General features: G+C 37.0%; 1 protein-coding gene across 12 annotated transcripts in view; it reads right to left on the bottom strand.

Annotated features, from left to right (window-relative positions):
• Nucleotides 1-2,240: 2,240 nt before the first annotated feature.
• Nucleotides 2,241-21,642, bottom strand: part of aak1a (AP2 associated kinase 1a) — a 69,527-nt gene continuing 50,125 nt past the window's right edge. For 3 of the 12 annotated variants that reach the window (XM_073867484.1, XM_073867483.1, XM_073867485.1), the window contains 3 exons: nucleotides 17,030-17,182; nucleotides 16,420-16,536; nucleotides 2,241-4,450 (listed from right to left, as the gene is read on the bottom strand). In XM_073867484.1, coding sequence (XP_073723585.1) covers nucleotides 3,657-4,450; nucleotides 16,420-16,536; nucleotides 17,030-17,182 — 1,064 coding nt within the window. In that variant the 3' untranslated portion in view covers nucleotides 2,241-3,656. Of the gene's footprint in view, nucleotides 4,451-14,173; nucleotides 14,578-16,419; nucleotides 16,537-17,029; nucleotides 17,183-21,642 lie in introns of those variants that run through there. The other 9 variants (XM_055168317.2, XM_055168315.2, XM_055168320.2 and 6 more) reach the window with 6 other exon arrangements.

A 21,642-nucleotide genomic window follows, 5' to 3' on the forward strand; every position in this document is an offset into this window, starting at 1 on the left:
AGTGACAGGAAATATAAATGAACCCAAAAAAAAAAAAAAAAAAAAAAAAAAAGAACCCAAAAAACCTTATACTTTTTTAAATAACCTATTAAAGTGTTTAAATAAATACGGCTACTAAATGCTTAAAATGAAGCTTCTAACATCATATTCTCTTCATGCAAATCACTAAAAATATATTTTTGTTCTCACATATTTAAGTTAACTTACTAAATAAAGAAAGAAAAAGGGAATTGCTAGAATAATGTTAGACTCTGGGGTTAAACGAAATGACAAATAAATAAACATTTAATATACTTTTTGATGAGCACAAGAGCAAGCCTACTCGTGAAGAGCGGAGCCGAGGAGCGCGCATATCAGACGTGAACGAAAGGAATAATGGATTTAATGCTTTCACTTCATTTCCTGACAGTTTCACTTGTTAGTGCGGATAGTAATGGCTAACAAGATGACGCCGAATTACATACAACATAATTACCTAACTAAATCTGAGAGAATGCAAACACATTACAATATTTTTTCCTCCGCCCGACGGCCAAGGCGCATCATTTTTTTTTTAGCCCGACAGGAATTCGCCATAGCCCGTAATGGACGTCGGGCAAGCGATTTTGCGAGGTTTGTTTTGTAGAAAGACTTTCTTTAAAGTGAATTTCGTTTTGTATAAATTGTATCTTAATATTAATCAATGTTTGATCAAACAATTGCCTCGATTTAATAAATAAGAAGCAAACCAAGAACGTCTGTGGTGTGGATTGAAGTGAACCCACTATATTTCCGCAGCCTACACTGCAAAAAAACTCCGCAGAAATTGCAGCTGGGTTGACGGCAATCCACCGCAGACCCACATCCATGCTATCCACCGGCAAGAGTTTGCTCAAAGACAAATGAACATCAAACATCCACAAGTCTTTGTCTTTACAGAGCAAAACCAAAAAACAACAGCATCAGGCAAAACATTCTGGAAAACAAAATCTGAAGCTAAAACAGAAAAAGGTTGATGATGATTTCTGGTTCCCAGAATGCTTTGCATGAGGCTGCTACTGTATAGTTCCACTCTGTAAAGACAAAGACCTGCCAATATTCAAAATTGATTCAACCCTGAACAAACTCTTGCCAGTAAACAACATAAACGCAAATCCACGGCAACCTTCCGGCACCCCAGCTGCAATAACATTGTAATTTCTACGGAATTTTTCCACAGTGTACGTCTTTCTGCTTTAATGCATTTCTTAAATTAATGTCTCAATTACACAGTAGGCTTATAGGTTGTTATGATAGGCTATATTGTATAAAGTGTAGCAATAAACGTGGCGTGACTTATAGTGCTGCTATATCGCTATATCAAACAACATCACTATGATCAGATGTTTTCTTTCTATTTTTTACCCCGCTGTCATATTTGTTGTGTGTTTATGTTATTGAGAGGAAAGCGCGCAGCACATATTTATAACGTGTTGTTATTCAAAATACGTTTTCTATTTGCTTGCAAAAAAAGTTCTCAAAGTGATCATGGCTGAAACCTGCTCGGGAATATTTCATTATAACGCAACATTCAACTGCTTTAATAGTTTTTAAATAGTTATCAGGCTTACTTATAATTTTACTGTTTTTAACATAACATGCAATAGATAAATTACACCACATAAAGTAGTATACATGTCTAACTATACAGAGTAGTATTTTTTACTTTTCTGATTGGGCGGGCCAGCTGTCAATCTGGGCCCGCCCATAGCTCCGCGCCTGGTTCATTATAATATAATTATATTTACATTTATGAACATTACACCAAGCTTTTAGTGCAGTGCAGACATACGTGATCTTTACTTTGAAAACCCAATTTTGATAGTAAAGACTATTTATGGACTTTTAAAATTTAATATCTCATATAAATGTACAGAATAACCAGTTATTGTAGGTTTATTTCACTTCGTATAATGATAAAAAAAGTTTTTCGTTCTGTTGGCACTTGTAAAATTATTTGAAAACTTTAAACCGATTACAAATGACTACTGTAGCATTAAAATAAAAAAACAAAAGCCAAATAAAAAATGTACATCAAAATGATACATTTTTCTTTTATGCCCCAAATCCTGAGGATATAAATTAAAAATCCTGTTCCATGAAGATATTTTGTAAACTCCCTACCGTGAATATATCACAACTTTATTTTGTGAGTGGATGCAGTTGCTAGTGCCTTCATTTGGACAACTTTAAATATCAATACAATGACACTTTTTTAAAACAATTTCATTTATTACAGATAATAATGTCAAACTTTCAGCGTGCACTTTACACACCTCAAGTATTTCAATAGACAAGTGCTTTTAGATTCATTTACAAGGCCACCAAACTATCAAGGCTGTTTCCTAATAAACAAAAAATGAGGAATCCCCAGTCACAGACACATATACTGTATAAAAAAACATGTCCAAATACAGCATCAGCACCCCAAAAACCTCACCACATACAACGATTCTTATTCTTCATACCTCTTATTAAAATGTAAATGCATGTCTGTTTTAAAAATAAAATGTGTTTGGGGCTGAATGTTGCCTATGAGATTGAAAAAGAGAGAAGAGAGCCAGATGTACAATAACTTGACAATCTATGCATAAACAAATATGAATAGCTGCCCATGTTATCTACTTTTATTTGTGTCTGTGCAATAAAATCCAAAACACACTGGATTTAATGCCTAGCGTATAACACTGGTATGCTAAACATTTAATTTTGAAACACTGTTAAAAGATAAGATCAAGGTGTTGATATAATGTCCATCTGCAGAGCTCATTCTTGCTTACTTATACTGTTGGTGATCAAAGGTTATTAGAAAAATCATTCGTGAAATAAATATCTGGGTAAATCTTTTACATTTGTTGCATTCAATTCAACGTGTCAATATACAGTACATGAAAAGGGGTTTTTAATTATTTTTCACATACATTTAGTTTCATAAGAGACACAATGCAATTAAACGTGATGAAAGAATTAAATATAATCCAGAAGGCCAAAACTGAAATACATTCAAGGCTTTCAAGTGAAATAAATTCATGATGTTTATGTCTTCTCGTGAACTTTGTAAAAAAAGGAGCATTGTCAAATAGCTATACAACCGGAAAAAAGAGAAATACTGTGTATAATTTAAAAAACATTTTATAGCCCAAAGGTGAAAACATTTCTGTGTTGGATAGACAGGTAGAGTTTAAGCTCCAAAAAAATGCCTGCAAAACACCAAAGTGTAAGATGTGGTTTATCCACAAAACAGAATTTAAAATTAAAAAAATGATGCCATCATTTCACCTTCATGTTGTATTAAACCCATCTGTCTCTTTTATTTTCCATGAAAGACAAAATTGTTAGTGACTGAAACCTGCATCCACCATCCAATGTCCAAAAAAAAACCATTCCCCAAAAAGATAAAGAAATAACAATCAATACGAGAACATTTTCATTCGTGGGTGTACTATCCCTTTAAGCTTTACAGCATAAGCTGAGGTAGGATAAGATGTCAGACATACACCATATACTGTACCCCGAGATAAACAGCCAGAGGCCATAAATGTGCTTTAATCGTGATAAATGAGTAGCTCTATAACAAAGGTTTCCAGCTCGAATCTTACAGCAGGCAAGTGTAGTTTGTGCGGTTTTGATAGCCGCTCTTAGTGTTTATCATGACGGCCCTTAAGGTGAAAGGGCGCCGAGACGAACGGATCACCAGAAGTCGTCGAATCAGACGTCGACGTGTGGCCGCCGTCAACGGTACCCCTGTTCTCTACATCCGACGCCCCCAGATCAAACACATTCAAAGGTCCTTCATAGTGTCTTGAATACTTAGAAAGTGCCTGAGGTTTAAAGGGCAGAGGAGCCATTTGGCCAAGGATGCTCTGGTCAAGGCTCACTGGATGTGGATGTGCAAATCTAGGATGGGCCACTGGACTGGAATAAACGTTTCCTGCAGATTCCTTCTTCCTACCAAAGGGAGCCTGCGAAAAAACATCAGGTTGCTGAGGCTGAGCCGGGTGACGAGGAAAAGGCGCGTTGGTGAAAACGTCTCCATCGCTATCTGCTTCTTCAGCGATCTGAAACGGAGCTTTGGAGAAGACATCCACACTCGGATCCGTGTTTAACGGGAGATTGGGGGAGTGGTTTACGGTGTTCTGTTCCAGAGACGGCTCTGGTAAGCCACACGGTGGCAAGTGCTCAGGTGACATCTGGAGGTTTATTAAGGATACAGGACTTTGGTCGTCTTCCTCTTCAGAGTCTTGAAGTAAGGGTCTGGAGCCACTGCAATCCAGACTAGGCGTTTCTTCACCGCTCACCTGCGACTGTTCACTTTGTTTTCCGACACCTTCATCATCTTCTTCATCACTGGAATGAAGACAGTCCTCAATGATGTTCTCAACCTCACCACTCTCTAAAAGCGCTTCAAACCCATTACTTTTCCTTTTGGCTCCTGGGAAAAACAAAATGGTAGAAAATGGATTCATGTTAAAGAAATGTGCTACAGTGTGATTTCAGTCAGTCAATGATGGACAATAAATCAATGTGATGAGAAAATATATTGTCATTTGATAAACATACAAAAACAACCAAAAGCGTGGTTGTTTTCTGTACAAGTGGTATACAGTATACACAGCTGATAATAAATAAGAACTTAAACACACTTTAAATGAACATATATTCATAAACAGAAAGTTTTACACTCTATTGACAAAAGCGGAGTTTCGCATTTGTGCTTGGGGGCACTTACTGACAAACAAGCTTACTGGAATATTTTGAGCTTTAAGAGAGTGCAGCGTAATGTTTTTTTAAATATGGTTTAAATAAAATATTTAAGAAAAATTGGTTATATTTATATATAAAATATGTATAATATAAATTATATAAATACACTATATAAGTGCAAATATTTCTTAAATATATACACGAATGTCTGTGTATTTATATATACATAATATAAACACCCAGTACACACACATGTTATGTAAACACATACTTTGGTAACACTTTATATGACCCGCAAAGTATCGCGTAATTAAACCGAATTTACAGCATACCCATTTTTATATCTATATATCTATATTTTATAACTACAGGGTACCTATTATAATATTACGTGGTATGTATGACTCAGTCAAGTCTATGGGGAAATTATGTATTAATTTTTATGATTTTCTTGTGAATTTTTCATATTGACTACTGAATGTTGTATACAGTCTATGTCTACGAGCCACATCGGCAAATAAACATAACAGCACATCACCCCCACCTCAGTAGCCTATATAATTTCTTTTAATAACAAGAGTCCAGCTGATTTAATGTGGTTATCTTTTTTTAAGGCAAGTACCCTAAAAGTAGCAACTTATTCCCTATTTACCAGGAAACTCTAACATTTGCGGACATATTTGAAGTGGTGCTTTGCAATTTTGACTCTGAAACTCTTTTATTTCAAATGACACAATAATGACCACAAAGCAGCACGCTATTTGTTTATTTTTAATATAGGTGTGTTATCATTGGTAGAATAAAACTTTGCAACATGTGTAAACACAAATATTTTAGCCAAATAATTTATGCAACGGCAAACCAGAATTAAACAACAGCAGATGGGTATCCAGCTCGCGCTAAAGCAAAAGACGACTACATGCGTAGGCTACTGCGCAGGTGTAGAGCGCGCGGCCGTCTGCAAGAGGTTTGCTGGAACGCGATCCTGAGGTGAAATTTCTTTAAGAGGTTTTAAAAACTTTCTACACTGTGGAGTACAGCTGCGAGTGATGTGAACAGGATCCGCATGCTGGATAAGGTGACTAGTTAATACATGACTCACGCATTTCAAACAATGTTTTTCAAGACAGTTGCCAGCTAATGGTAGCCTAAGTTAGCCTAAAGTTAATAACTGGCTCAGAAAACTCAGTTTTTTGTCAAGGCACAGTGAAGAAACATTTACTGAAGACTTTCATTTATGTTTTTTATATGTAATGCAGAACAGCATTTGTGAGACGACATCAACTCAACATCCGAGTGGACAAGAACACCCACAGAGGAAGCCAAGTCACAAAAACAACGAAAAATGTTCATGACTTTATTTGAAATAAAAGTTTTGTGTTAATAAAAATGAAGTGTTGGCTTAATTATAATGTTGTAAAGAGGTTTTGAAATAAGTTGTTTTAAAATAAAATAACAATATTCTGTATGTTTATGGTATCTACCCTATAACATTTATAACAAGAGGTGAACAAAGCAGCACTTTAGTTTACTACTCGCAAATATGAGAGTTACCTAGTAAATACACAGAACAAGGGGGTAACAAGCACCACTTTAATTTACAGCCCGCAAATATAGGAGTTACCCGGTACATACACAGTACATGGGGGTAACAAGCACCACTTTAATTAACAGCCCGCAAAGGTAAGTGTTACCTGGTACATACACAGAACAAGCGGGGAATAAGCACCACTTCAATTTACAGCCTGCAAATGTAAGAGTTACCTGGTAACTCCTGTATACATATACAGATCAAAGAGGTACAAGTTGCTATTATTTTTATTGTACTTGCCTTGCTATTATACAGTACAGTCTATACCGAAATAAAAGTGATGTGCTGTTGTATTTGCTGACATGGCTCGTAGACATCGATTGTATACAATACACTTTCACCAGGTAAGTAGCAAATATGAAAAAAAAACTATCAAAAAAATCTATAGACCATATTACCCACAGACGTAATATATTCTTACCTCCTTATTACCCCAAACTTAAAATATTGTTCCCTTATACCTACAAGTACTTACTGTAGAGGTACTCTGTTGTTACAAATAGGTACTCTGTTAATTCGTTTCAATTACACGGTACATTACGGGTCGAACTATAAAGTGTTACAAAAATGGTTCAAATGAATAACTTAATTCCTGTATTGCAATGAAGATTTTACACAGAACATGTAGACAGTATCACATTCTACTACAGTATAATCCACAAAACTACTGACAAATACCACACCACACTAATCTACAGTACCGCTGACAGCTAACACTAACAAACAATAGCCTTGTTTCCACAAACCATCACTATTAACCCTTCAGTAACCACACTGTATTTCATAGAAAAACACTACGTAAAAAATACTGCTTGTTTTTGTGAACTGCTGAAGTTGAGCTAACGGCAACCTTAGTTTGCTCAGCAGTGCTTTAGTTATAATGCAAAAGAGCCATGGAAACAAGGAGGCCACAGATAAGACACATTCAACTAAGATAAAGCAGAGAGATGATACAGGTCTTACCTTAAAGATGAAGGCAAATGTCAGCATTAAAGTCAGGATTAATAAAGCCAGACACTAAGACTTAATTAAACAAACTGTCTAACATCCTTACAGACTGGAGAGGCAGTCATTGTGCCTGTGAAGAATGGATAGGTGCTTTAATATTATGGGATAAATGGGATGAAGCTCAATGTTTGTGAAGGTATTAGATACATGCTGGTCTTACATGTAAAGATAAGAAAGCACAAAACTATGCATACAGCACCTAAAGGAACATTTAAGATTCTAATACAACCTCTATAGACAGCATCACTTCAGTTTACAGGAAATTAAAATTGTCCTTTTTAAGTGTTGGGACTACTATTTACATTTACATTGCAAAAGACTTGCTGACGTCAGAGCTTAATGTTCATTGGCACGGGGGTGTCATCTGATGATTTCGTAACTATAAAAACTCAAAATTTCTATTTTCAATGAATTCCTTTAAACTTTTGTATTGGTGTTGAATTATTTGTTTATATTTCACTAGATTTAGATTTATACATCCCAACATTTACTAAGTACCCTTTTTCAGTAATTAACAGTTCAACTTTGTTGATTCTCTTATAAACATTTTCATGTATGTGTATTTATTTGTATTTCAGTTGCATCCGTGACAAAATATGTGAAGCGAGTAGCATCTCAAACAAGCACTTATCATCAATGTTAATGAGCACAAACACGCCAGCACGTGTCATTAATAGCGATTTAGTTAGATTTAGTACGAACCGTACCCCAGACCACCCTTTTCAGGTGGACTCGGGTGTGGATCGCCGGTGTGCATCCGAGTTTGGAAAACCGTGTTCTCATCATCAAAACGAACCAAACTCTGACGTGAAACCCCCCTTACATTACATCTTGTAAAAATGGGCATAATATGTGCCCTTAAAAGATAAACATTATCTATCATCAAGGCATGACCAACTGTCATGACTTAAACAATAATGTCTCTTTGATAGGTTCACAGTTCGCAAATGGTATCTTCATTTTAGGAATCATGTAAAAATCAGCACTCAAAGAAAAACAATGCAATCCCATCTATACTTTTATTTATTGTTGTCCTCTTCATTATGGGAAACAAAAACAACAAAAAGAACATGCTGGTCAATACTGTATTTGACCAAAAAGAAATAACAGCATTTCAGAATGGACAAGTCTAATTTTGTCATTATATTTCCCTGATGTGGGCTGTAAATCATACACACTGTAACACGAGCATGACTATTCTAACATGAGACTACTATAGCTACGCTGTCTAAAGCACTAGAGTAGAATTGCATAGGTCAGCCACATTTAAACAAAGAGGACGAGGAAAATCAGCAGGCTGACAACATGGAAATGTTTGCATACAAGTAAAACACAACAATGTCCTACTGAGGCAACATTTGCTTGGTGAATCACTGCTCTGAGCATTAAAGAAATCCTAGCTTTCAACAGTTACATTTTAAAGATGAAAAGTCATATGGGTGATGATGTAAGGAATAACTGACAACGGGCCATTCAATTATTCGAAAATAATGCACACCCATGGTGGTAATGCGGCACAACGCAAAGTGGAGTTACACCACAGGTGTGCACTATCTTCAAACAATCCAAAGGACCGGAGTAAAACATTCTGCTTATATACTATATAACTGAAAATCATGGTTTCCTGTTGTCCAAATTAGTCAAGTGTCAATTATGTCACTGTCAAACTCTGAGAGTAACAGCGCTGACAGTGAGAGTAACAGCGTTGACAGTGAGAGTAACAGCGTTGACAGTGAGAGTAACAGACAGTGAGAGTAACAGCGTTGACAGTGAGAGTAACAGCGCTGACAGTGAGAGTAACAGCACTGACAATGAGATTAACAGCATTGACAGTGAGAGTAACAACATTGAAAGTGAGAGTAACAGCGTTGACAGTGAGAGTAACAGTGAGAGTAACAGCGTTGAAAGTGAGAGTAACAGCACTGACAGTGAGAGTAACAGTGCTGACAGTTAGAGAAACAGCGTTGAAAGTAAGAGTAAGAGCGCTGACAGAGTAACAGCATTGACAGTGAGAGTATCAGCACTGACAGTGAGAGTAACAGCGTTGACAGTGAGAGTAACAGCATTGACAGTGAGAGTAACAGCACTGACAATGAGATTAACAGCGTTGACAGTGAGAGTAACAGCGTTGAAAGTGAGAGTAACAATGTTGACAGTGAGAGTAACAGCGTTGACAGTGAGAGTAACAGCACTGACAGTGAGATTAACAGCGTTGACAGTGAGAGTAACAGCATTGACAGTGAGAGTAACAGCATTGACAGTAAGAGTAACAGCACTGACAATGAGATTAACAGCGTTGACAGTGAGAGTAACAGCATTGACAGTGAGAGTAACAGCGCTGACAATGAGAGTAACAGCGTTGACAGTGAGAGTAACAACATTGAAAGTGAGAGTAACAGCATTGAAAGTGAGAGTAAGAGCACTGACAGTGAGATTAACAGTGCTGACAGTGAGAGTAACAGCGTTGAAAGTAAGAGTAACAGTGCTGACAGTTAGAGTAACAGCGTTGACAGTGAGAGTATCAGGGCTGACAGTGAGAGTAACAGCGCTGACAGTGAGAGTAACAGTGTTGAAAGTAAGAGTAAGAGCACTGGCAGTGAGATTAACAGTGCTGACAGTGAGAGTAACAGCGTTGACAGTGAGAGTAACAGTGCTGACAGTGAGAGTAACAGTGTTGACAGTGAGAGTAACAGCGTTGACAGTGAGGTGTGTGTGTGTGAGAGTGAGTGAGTGTTTCTCTGTGTATGACTGCCAGTTCATTTACATACTGTCAACACTGTTACTCTCCCATACATACAGATATTGTTATAACTTTATCTCTTTTATTTTTTTAACTGTTTTACATTTGATATGTAATAAACAATCAACTATGGAATAACTGAACATGACAGAGTCAATTATTTGCAATTAATTATCATATGTATGTGTCTATTTAATGTTGATTTTAAGCATTTTTTTAAGATTAAACACTGGTGCATTGAGTACTATACTTTTATGACCCTGATCAAATAAGTACATAAAAACAGCCCAAAATATCATCTACATATTAGATGGTCTGAAGGTGATGCAAATTTCACACATCTGTCCACCTATCGGAATCAAGAATTCAGCAAGTCGACATTCATCGAGTCTTTAGACGTTTTACATCACCAGTGTAACTTTAGTGTAACACTATCACCCTATGAGCATACAAATGAACAAATCTCTCATAGACAAAACCATCAGGAGGTGATGTCCATCATCGGTTCTGTCTCAATAGAAAACATACTTTACATTTACTTACAGTTCATTTGAAATAAACACATACAATCCCTGTCTTTAATCATATGATAACGATTTAAAATACTGGGCTTATAAGAGATTACTATAGTAAATCTATAGACATGTCTGGGTCACATTTCATGTTAAAAATCAAAATGAAGGAATGATTGGAATGATAGCTTGCACTGCACCATTGATATTTTTTATACTGAGACATGTTTCAAGAAACCCCATACAGCAATTCCTGTCCAGACACGATCATTGTTTTAGTTAAACTCTGCATTTATTAAATAAAATAATGTTAGTTAAATAATTAAACTAAATCATTGGGGTGAAATATGACCTAGACATTGTTGACAGTTTTATCAAATTCAACTAATAAAATAAATCACAAATACGATAGTGAATGTAATATTAACCAGCATTTCTCAACTGATATTTCTGAACACTGCATCTCTTCAAATCTTCTTGATTTGTGATGGTCACCTTTTGAATATTCAAGTTTGTACTTTTCACACGAAAGGCTCGAAACAAGGACCAGAGACAGGAGAAACACATACACACATGTACATGTGCACACACAGGAAATGTAACACACTAATACTCAAAGAATATAATATTTTTGTGCTTTAACGTATTTTTCCTTACTATATTTATCTTATGAATAATACATGTTTTATACAATTTTTACATTCATCCACCAACAAGTCAGATTTACCCATACTATGCAACACCATCATACTGTACTGAATTCCATTTTATGTCATTAAAGAGGCCAATCCATTAATGGGCAAAAAATGGATCAAAAGATAAAATATTGCATTTATACCACACGTGTAGAAGTAAGAATAGTAAATCACACAAATACAGTGGCCCCAAAATGTATTCGGTCACTTCTCGACATCTTAATGATAAATGTCATTGCATTAATCCACCCAAGTTTCATCATGCAAACAACAAATCCTAGACCTTTTCTCTAAATTAGACCCAAAATAAACTTCAGTGGATTTATGTCAGTCGTCTTTACCAATCAAAATGATAAATCATGTCTTATTGACATAATAGAACAAGGTAAGAAATAAAACAATTAAAATATCCATAAGCACAAACAAACTAAAGGCGACTATAGCAATGAACTGCATTGCGGATAAAAATGAGGTAAAATATTTCTTTGATCTATTAACTAGCTGATAGTCACTCAAGCTGCTGCATTTCTAACAAGTTGAAGCTTATTCAATAATTCTGCAGACCATGGGCGTCCGAACCCAAAAAAAATGTTGATGGATCCAAAAACATTTACTGGAGTAGATCCCATTTTCTTCTATTCTGGTGAAATTAGGTTAAAGTTGTGAAAACACAAAATGGAGTTTAAATTATACGGACACTAAATGAGCCAAGTGTGATGGATTTAAAGGTGCAGTGTGTAATTTTTCGAAGGATCTAAAGACAGAAATGCAATATAATCTACATAACTATATTAACAGTGGTGTATAAAGACCTTACATAATGAACTGTTATGTGTTTATTACCTTATTATACCACGGGTCTGTTGAATGCTGCATTCTGATTGGCTGAGAAATGTTCTATGGGTGTTGATTATTTTTCTGTAAACCAAACACGTATCTTTTCAAATATCTTAAAAATAGGCACCAGAGCAATGTTTGTGGTAACCGTGGTATAGGCGGAATGGTTGACTCCGGTCCTTTGGATTGTTTGAAAGTGGTGCACACCTGCGGTGTAGCGGCGCTCCGCTTCGCGTCGTGCCGCATTACCACCTTGGTGTGCATTGTTTTCTTATAATTCAATGGCCCGTCGTCAATTATTCCTTAGAATGAGACGTTTTTATCTCCATACACTGCGGGTTCCCTTACATGGAAGTCGCCATTTTGTGCCGCCATGTTTCTACAGTAGGCCTAAAGCGGCTACCGTAGCTTCTCTATGCATTTCAGTGAATGGTGGACTGAGCCGTTGGTTGCGATTCACAATCTCACTACTAGATGACGCTAAAATCTACACACTGCACCTTTAAGGAAGCAGCACGGTGGAGTCAAGGCTGTAGCTAAAACGCAGAACGGATTTTTTTTATTATGGCATTCCTCTAGTCCAGTGGAATGGATTTGACAAGTGAACAGACAAATGCGCTAAATTTGAGAAAAAGTAAGTGGGTCCAATATCATTGGTCTTAAAAAGTGGGTGGGTCTTTTCCCACCCATATATAATGGTTCAGACGCCCATGTGCAGGACACTCGCTCAGTAAAACGGTAATCCACTCTTGAGGTCATGAATGCATGAAAAATCTTTTCAGCATTTAAAACAAGTAATTTTGAAAATTTTCTAAGCTGAAAGAATGTGTGTGAAACTTTCAAACAACAGATTACAATCCAACAACACCCATGAAAGACGACATGGCAGTACAACCACAAAGAGACAGGTCATATTCTAATCTTTGATATCGTTTATCATTAATACAGTGTGTTAGGCTAAGTATCATCAGCATAACAAACACTACGAATTCTGTCTTCTAGTTATGTTTCTCATAAGAAGCATATACAAGCAGAAAAGCTGTGACATTTTTTGATTCCATTAATAAAATGGCAAGACCCAAACCATGTTATCACCAGGCCACTAATACCAAAAAACTTTCAACATTCAGCAATACTAGGCTCTAAAAATAAATGCCAGGTTATTTTCAACCCATCACTGGGGCAAAAAAGGACAAATTCAACTCGTTGGATTATAATTTTACTTATTTTAGTGCTGTTTTTTTATGTTTTTTTGCACATAACATTTTACTATGTTACTACCTACTGCTGCTAAAATTTGAAACAAGGTGGCATTTAATTCAATGCAATGACAGTCAGACGTTTAAGATTGTGGCTAAAATGTCTATGTAATATTTGGGACCACTGTATTTTATATAGTAGCAAAATGCAATAGAAAAGAAGCAAGGGAATAAATTAATTTAAATGAAGAAATGAAAAAATGAAGAGGAAAAGACAGAATGAATGAATGAACAAACACATTATGGGGCATCATCACTAATAATAGGTCTTGTACTGATATTTTTAAATGTATCTCTAGGACTTTACAGGATATGCTAAACTTCACTGTCACGGAGGCAGTACCCTTTCAAAAAAGTACACATTTGTACCTAAACAGTTCATATTAGTACCTCAAAAGTACATATTGGTACCAAATTCATAGCAGTATTCATATCTGTACCTACAGTTAATGGGATATTTTAGGACTTTTTAAAGAGTACAGCAGCGACAGTTTGGGACTATTTTTTTTTATTTTTTGTGACAATGATCACTGGACGATACAAAATGCTATTTAATAGTGTGCACTAAGTGGGCAAATGTTAAGGACAACCAACTAAATGGTTTGCAGATTTTAAAAGTGTTTCTGAAGTCATTGCTCTCTCATATAAAATATCAACCAATAGAGTCACAGCCTAGTTAGTACATAATCCAGTTGAATGCCATGACTAAATTAATTGCTGCCCTCTCTATTACTGCTTGCTGAAAGATCAGTTTTTTTGAAATACGTTAGCATTACGCTAAAAAAGTTAAATGTGTTTTTCGAGCTGGACTATAGAGTACCATAAAGTTGCCATGTTGTAACATTCTGGGTAATGAAGGATTGATTATTGATGAAGTAATGAGAATGTTAAGGACCAAAGACACAACGCAAATTTGAACAGAATGTGTGCCAAAACAAATAAAAGTACATCCTAGGGTTAGGTGGATGAACAGGCCTGAGGATTATGGGAATACTTAAGAAATGTCAGTCAATCTGATCTTAACTCTCACTATATTAAAGAATTGCACGCTGCCCCCAAAAACGCCCTCTCTCTATCTCTCTATCTATCTATCATCTGCCTGGCTTTCTCTGTTTCCTCTATAGATCGATGAGTTGGTCCACCAGCAGAAGGGAGCGTGCCAGCGTGGGCAGACTGGTCTCAGAACTGCCACTGTTGCTGTGAGAATGACCACCTAAGACATATCAGAAATAGGAAAAGAGTGAGAGAGAAGAGAAATGAAAGATGTGCAAAAGAATGTAGATGAAGGTAAGTGGAGGAGGGCAGCAGAGGGTGAGAGAGAAAAAAAAGCAAAAAAGAGATGAATAGCAGGAAATAATAGCAAGAACAAGGTAGACAAAACAGCACTGAGGTAAAGGTTACATGTGGTGTGGCTATTTTTTAACTTGGGGGACAAAAATCCAAAATAATCAAACAAAATTCTTATGGTGTTACTTAAAAAGCCATATTAATACAATTTATATTTTTCCTAAAAAGGAAATGACATCACTAATCTCTCTTATTCATCAGCTCTCGCTTCCATCCACAATCTAGTCAACTTCTTATAGATTAAATCAAGTCCTGCCCTACAGTTTAATGTTTCACAATACACACTCACCTAAAGGATTATTAGGAACACCTGTTCAATTTCTCATTAATGCAATTATCTAATCAACCAATCACATGGCAGTTGCTTCAATGCATTTAGGGGTGTGGTCCTGGTCAAGACAAATTTTCTGAACTCCAAACTGAATGTTAGAAAGGGAAAGAAAGGTGATTTAAGCAATTTTGAGCGTGCCATTATTGTTGGTGCCATACGGGCTGGTCTGAGTATTTCACAATCTGCTCATTTACTGGGATTTTCTCGCACAACCATTTCTAGGGTTTACAAAGAATGATGTGAAAAGGGAAAAACATCCAGCATCCGGCAGTCCTGTGGGCGAAAATGGCTTGTTGATGCTAGAGGTCAGAGGAGAATGAGCCGACTGATTCAAGCTGATAGAAGAGCAACTTTGACTGAAATAACCACTTATTATAACTGAGGTATGCAGCAAAGCATTTGTGAAGTCACAACACGCACAACCTTGAGGCAGATGGGCTACAACAGAAGAAGACCCCACCGGGTACCACTCATCTCCACTACAAATAGGAAAAATAGGCTACAATTTGCACAAGCTCACCAAAATTGGACAGTTGAAGACTGAAAAAATGTTGCCTGGTCTGATGAGTCTCGATTTCTGGTGGTACAGCCAGAATTTGGCGTAAACAGAATGAGAACATGGATCCATCATGCCTTGTTACCACTGTGCAGGCTGTTGGTGGTGTAATCGATGTTTTCTTGGCACACTTTAGGCCCCTTCATGCCAATTGGGCATTGTTTAAATGCCACGGCCTACCTAAGCTTTGTTTCTGACCATGTCCATCCCTTTATGACCACCATGTACCCATCCTCTGATGGCTACTTCCAGCAGAAAAATGCAGCATGTCACAAACCTCGAATCATTTCAAATTGGTTTCTTGAACATGACAATGAGTTCACTGTACTAAAATTGCCCCACAGTCACCAGATCTCAACCCAATAGAGCATCTTTGGGATGTGGTGGAACGGGAGCTTCGTGCCCTGGATGTGCATCCCACAAATCTCCATCAACTGCAAGATGCTATCCTATCAATATGGGCCAACATTTCTGAAGAATGCTTTCAGCACCTTGTTGAATCAATGCCACGTAGATGCCAATTGAGACAGTTCTGAAGGCGAAAGGGGGTCAAACACAGTATTAGTATAGTGTTCCTAATAATCCTTTAGGTGAGTCTATATCATCACACAACAGAAATAAAATGGCTTCAAACTTCAAAAAAGGATGACTATAGAAAAGCGAAGATTTAAAGGCCTTAAAAAAATTGAGGTAGGTTCGCTAAAGGCTTATTCTGAACACAGCTCTCAAACGGCGCTCTTGTTTTGGCAGGGTAAGTTAGATTCATGAATAAATGCTTTGCTCTGTCACAGAAACTTTTCTCCATTTCCTTACTCACTTACCTTGGCTGGAGGTTTTGGAGATTAGCACTGGAATTGGGTCAAACTGGTTATGGGTGCTTTGGTCCCCAGTCTCAGAAGACTGGAAGCCGGAGAGAGGGAGAGCGGGATCTGAGACTGCGGGAGGGTGTTAGTGCAACAGCAGACCAGTAAAGAGGAAAGAGAAAAGAAAGAAATTAGGAGAGGGAAAAAGAAGAAAACAGACAAGCAAGAGAAATAACAGAATCTTTTAATGTGAATCCCATGGTTGATACGATTTTAGTTTACTTGACTCCTCCCATTACTTTTGGTGTAAATAATTAGTAATTGTAAGTATTTTCTTAAAAACGAATATTCTTTTACTGCCCTAAAATTATCTGCCCTATTAATTACCAAACTTGGTTGGATGGTACCAAAACCCAAATGACATGCACCCAACTATATGTGGTGCTGGCCCCAAAATGTAGGCATGCAGGTCCTGAAGTCGTCAACCAAGTTGCCTGATGATACGCTGTTGCATTTGCAAACTACTGCATTGCACAACAAAATTTAAAAATGGCCGAACAAGGAACATCGGATGGCATTGTCCCAATGAATGTAAAGAGACAACCATAATCTTTTTAGGCTGTCTTACCCTGATGGGACTGTCCACTGCTCAGAGCAACAGGGGTTAACTGGTCCATAGACTGGGTAGGAAGAGGCAAGGGGGATGAAGCCAGTATTTGAGCCCCAGTGGCGGGGTGGGAGAGAAGGCCATCCAAAAGAGAATCTCCTGATATTAAAGATTCTGGAGGACACATGACAAGCGTTGGAAATAAAGAATTATAAAGAACATAGAGGTGAATGAGAAAAATGAATTTACATGAAAAGTGTTTATGAGCAAGATAAGGTGGGATGTGAATAAATATGAAGAATTGCTTCCTTATGCTTGGGTGACTAAAACACATCTTGGTGCCATCAGAGAAAAAATATCCAACTACAATAAAACCGGAATATTTTGTTGAACCGCTTTTAGCTCTGACCACGGTGCATCTTCATAATGGTATTGGTTTGAAAAGCTTATGCAAACATTTCTATTTGTCAGAGTTGCAATGATGTTTGACTGAGATCTTAACAAGCCATTGAGTTGGAGTTGAACTACCTTGCTGAACCACACTGAGGAGCCCAAATCACGTGTCAACCATTTCTTATTGTCGGTCTTTTGCAATAATTTGTACTTTTTGAGACAAACATTTTCCATGAAAAGGTCTTTCCTAACGCTTTATCGGTTGGGATTAAAAGAATTGTTGACAGTTAATACACATTAATATGACATTAAACACTGCAATGGGTGGTGGCTTGCTTGGTTTATGTCACATCTCTAATATGATGTTCTAGTCAGGTTTATCTTTAAATTTAAGGATATGGGATTATTTTATTCTCTGCTGAGAAAAAGTTCAATCTCTCATCAATAAGCTACACTACATGACATTACTGCAAAGCTACATCAAAACTGTGTGCCATTAAAATAATGTGCATGAACAAAAGTTACAAAGTTACAAACTTATTTAGTTTAGTTAATAAAGAAGATGATGAATTAAATGGAGTATATTTATGACATTATTTAGCATTTTTTTCACTAGTGCACTATAATTTCCAATGTTTTTAAAGCGTTCCCACATAGGCCAAAAAAACCAGTAAAAATCGGTTTTGGTTATCTAATACATAAATCCATTTAGCCACTATACAGATGACATGCAGATCAGGTGAAACAGCTCCTCTAGACTTTAATAGTACTACACACAGTATACTAAAGGTTGTCACCAATGATGTTAGTAAAGGCAATTTTAATACCCGTGTATGACCAACATTATGCCAGTTAGTCCTTCATGAGTCAACATGTTTTCATTTAACAAGTGATGACAAGTTATATAATGCCTAATGAGGACAGGTGAGGTCACCAGGTTATTGCGTGTTATTCATCGCAGGTGGTATGACAAAATTCTGCTTCATTTTATGTCCATGACTCTGTTGTAAACCTATATAGGCAACATTTTTAGGTACAGTATCATGAATGCCCTTCTGAAATAAAAGTTCAGAAGTCTGCTTTTGGTTGTGCTGATTTCTGTAATACATTGTAGGCCCACTAAGGCAACCCAGAGTGATCTCATCAGAATACGTGTTTGTTTTATGTAAAGTGCACGTACATTTACTGACACATTCACACACACTTAAAGGGACACTTCACCGATTTGCATTAAGCTTTGTATCTTTAGAACAAAAGTTCATGTTTTTGAATGATCGTGCATCATTCCCTCAGTTTCCCTTGAGACGGGAGAAATACAGATTTCAGTGTTGCACTTCCTTCTTTCAATGGTGTAAAAATCATCATTTTGCGTCATTGAAAGAAGGAACTGCTGTATCTTTGTCGAGGGTGAAAGACTACAGACACTCATTCCTCATTTTTCCAAGGTGGGGGCTATGGATGGGACCCACTCATGCTACAGGCCTATTACAGATCAGTGGGTGGGACTTACGAAAATATACGAACACAGACGGAAAAAAATGATCAGCCGCCATCTTTATGCTAAGCTAAGCTAACAGACGTTGTGGAGCGAGCCAGACTTTGAGACTTCATGTTACAATAAAAGCGGAAGGTAATCGATATGATATAGAAGAGGGTGATTTCGCAAGCCTGATGCTCGCCTCTAATCCGCTGTTCATTGCACCTTTATGAGCCACAATACAGCAAAGAGCTGAGGAAGATGGAGGAACAGAAGCCGGAGGATTAGGCCGGAGCCTGGGCTTCAGCTGTGTGGAGGAGCCGTGGGAAGACGCAGCAACCCTCTGCCTCTGCTGCGTAGAGAAGCCCAAACTGGCTCGAGCTTGGACGGACTAGTAGTGCCTCTACTCTCGCTGTGTGCTTTCTGTATAACATTTCCGCATCAGATCAGGATATGAACGTTTGTTTGGTGAATGTTCCCGGGCAAGAAGAGGTACTTTGCGTGTTTATTTCACAGTGGCTCACTGTGAAATAAACACAGTGGCCTAGTGGTTTATGTAGGTTGTCTACAAACCGGAAGGTTGGTGGTTCAATCCCCGGCTCCACCGGACCAAGTGTCGAGGTGTCCTTGAGCAAGACACCTAACCCCAGCTGCTCCCAACGAGCTGGATGGCGCCTTGCATGGCTGACACCGCCGTCGGTGTATGAATGTGTGCGTGAATGGGTGAATGTGAGGCAAACTTGTAAAGCGCTTTGGATGGCCATAGGTCTGTTAAAAGCGCTATATAAATGCAGTCCATTTACCATTTACCATTTTACATGTGTTTCAGCTTACGAGCACAAGCACTGAGCCAGCACGTCTGTGGAGTATACATATTGTGCGGTGGACGCGTTTATGTGCAGGATCTAAACTGAAAGCGACAGCCAAAGCCTGCAGGGATAAATGGACGTCTGACTATAAAGTGAGTGTTTCTATTTTTTTGTTATACTAACGTTGCATTTATGTACACAATAGCATATCTGAGCGGTGTTGCGATTAATGGGAGTGGCTTGCAGAGCTGTGCATTGTGGGAGTTGTAGTGTTCCATAGAAATGTGCCCTAAAAGTCATATTCTGTCTTCTCTCGGTCAAATAGGCACAAAATTCTACATTTCTGTTACATTTCAACTACAAATATGACCCACTTTCAATAAAGATTAATGTTCCTAGAAATATTGAAACTAAAAATATTGACATGTTGATAGGACTAAAACGTTAATTATTTACATATTAACAGCTTCACAGACATACAGATTTGTATGTATTCCTATTCATAAATATTAAAATGAAGGGCATTGGCATTTCTGACTTATTTATTTAAGACAGTTTACTCACTTACCTAATGAAATGTCTATGACTTTCAGAAAATTACACAATATTAAACAAGACTACACTGTAAAACCTTTAATGACATTTCTGCAATCATTTAACCATATAGTTTGTTAGCCATGATGCACAAAAAGGCATTTTCTCCTATGTTGCTTATTGCACCAAAAAACAACATAAATTTACAAAATATGTTCATTTTATTTATCCGCTGTAATCCACATCTTTAAAATTCTTACGATTGCGAGGAACAGATACGAATTCCGGCCTTTATCCAGCAATCTTGATTTCAGTTCTCATCAGCGACCGTAAACGTCAAATCTTGCATTCGTTATGAATTTGAATTCAAATATTGTGCCTCAAGAAGCTTTACGACACATTGCTTTATGGCAGTAATATCAAATGCTCATTGGCTCTTGCGTGTTACGTCACAGAGTTGCGACAATTTTTGTCTTTCAGTCGATGTACTTGTGAAATTTTAAACGCGCACCTTGACAGAAAGAAGCAGGATTAACATTCTGGTGGATTAATAACTTTAATACTTCTCTGTACTTCATTTAATTCAGAGAGGACCGCGACTGCGGCGCATCTTCATTTTAACGACTTTTGGTGCTGCTTTTGAAATTTGGCAAAAATAAATTATTGTGATTACACTTGTTATGATTTTTATTTCTAATAGTACATGATTTTAATAAACTGTTTTGGGTAGATTTAGGGGTAGGACTGTATAGCTGCTTAAAATATCTTTTAAATGCTATATTGTTACTATTGTTACACAAAAGTTTCCTACACATTTCTGTCCATTACTTTGCAGAATATAAAAAATACATATCATGTATGTATATAATGTTTATTTTATTTTTTGGAATAAAAAAGGTTTAGGGTAAGGTCTGGGTTAGGATGTAACATTATCGATAAAATGGTTAAAGGGAAATTATACAGCAATTTTTTATGGTATAAAAGATTTGTAAATGTTTTACGTATTGTTGCTGTAAAAACTTAATAATGCTATGATTGAATATTGCAAATATTTCTACATTGTACGCTTCTGCATCTATTTAAACGTACTGAAAATATGTTTTGAAAGTTATGTATTAATACTACATATTAACAGTGAGACCAGGTTGGGCAACCACATGCAATCCGACGGCGAAAAGCTCTGTTATAATTTGGAGTAAACGTCAGACTATTGAAATCGTTTGTCAGTATTGCATGCTACATCAGCGCTTTGCACATTTATATTTTTAGCAGGGTTTAGGTTAAGATTTTGAAACATATACTGTATGAGTACATGACTTCTTTGGAGGGTTAATCTCTTTCACCCCCCCATATGAGAAATAATGCAAAATGTTTAACTACGGATATCTGTTTTGGGCATGAGAATCTTGAATATGCTGGAT

Source organism: Misgurnus anguillicaudatus, chromosome 5, assembly GCF_027580225.2.
Source record: "Misgurnus anguillicaudatus chromosome 5, ASM2758022v2, whole genome shotgun sequence".
Lineage (NCBI taxonomy): Eukaryota > Metazoa > Chordata > Actinopteri > Cypriniformes > Cobitidae > Misgurnus > Misgurnus anguillicaudatus.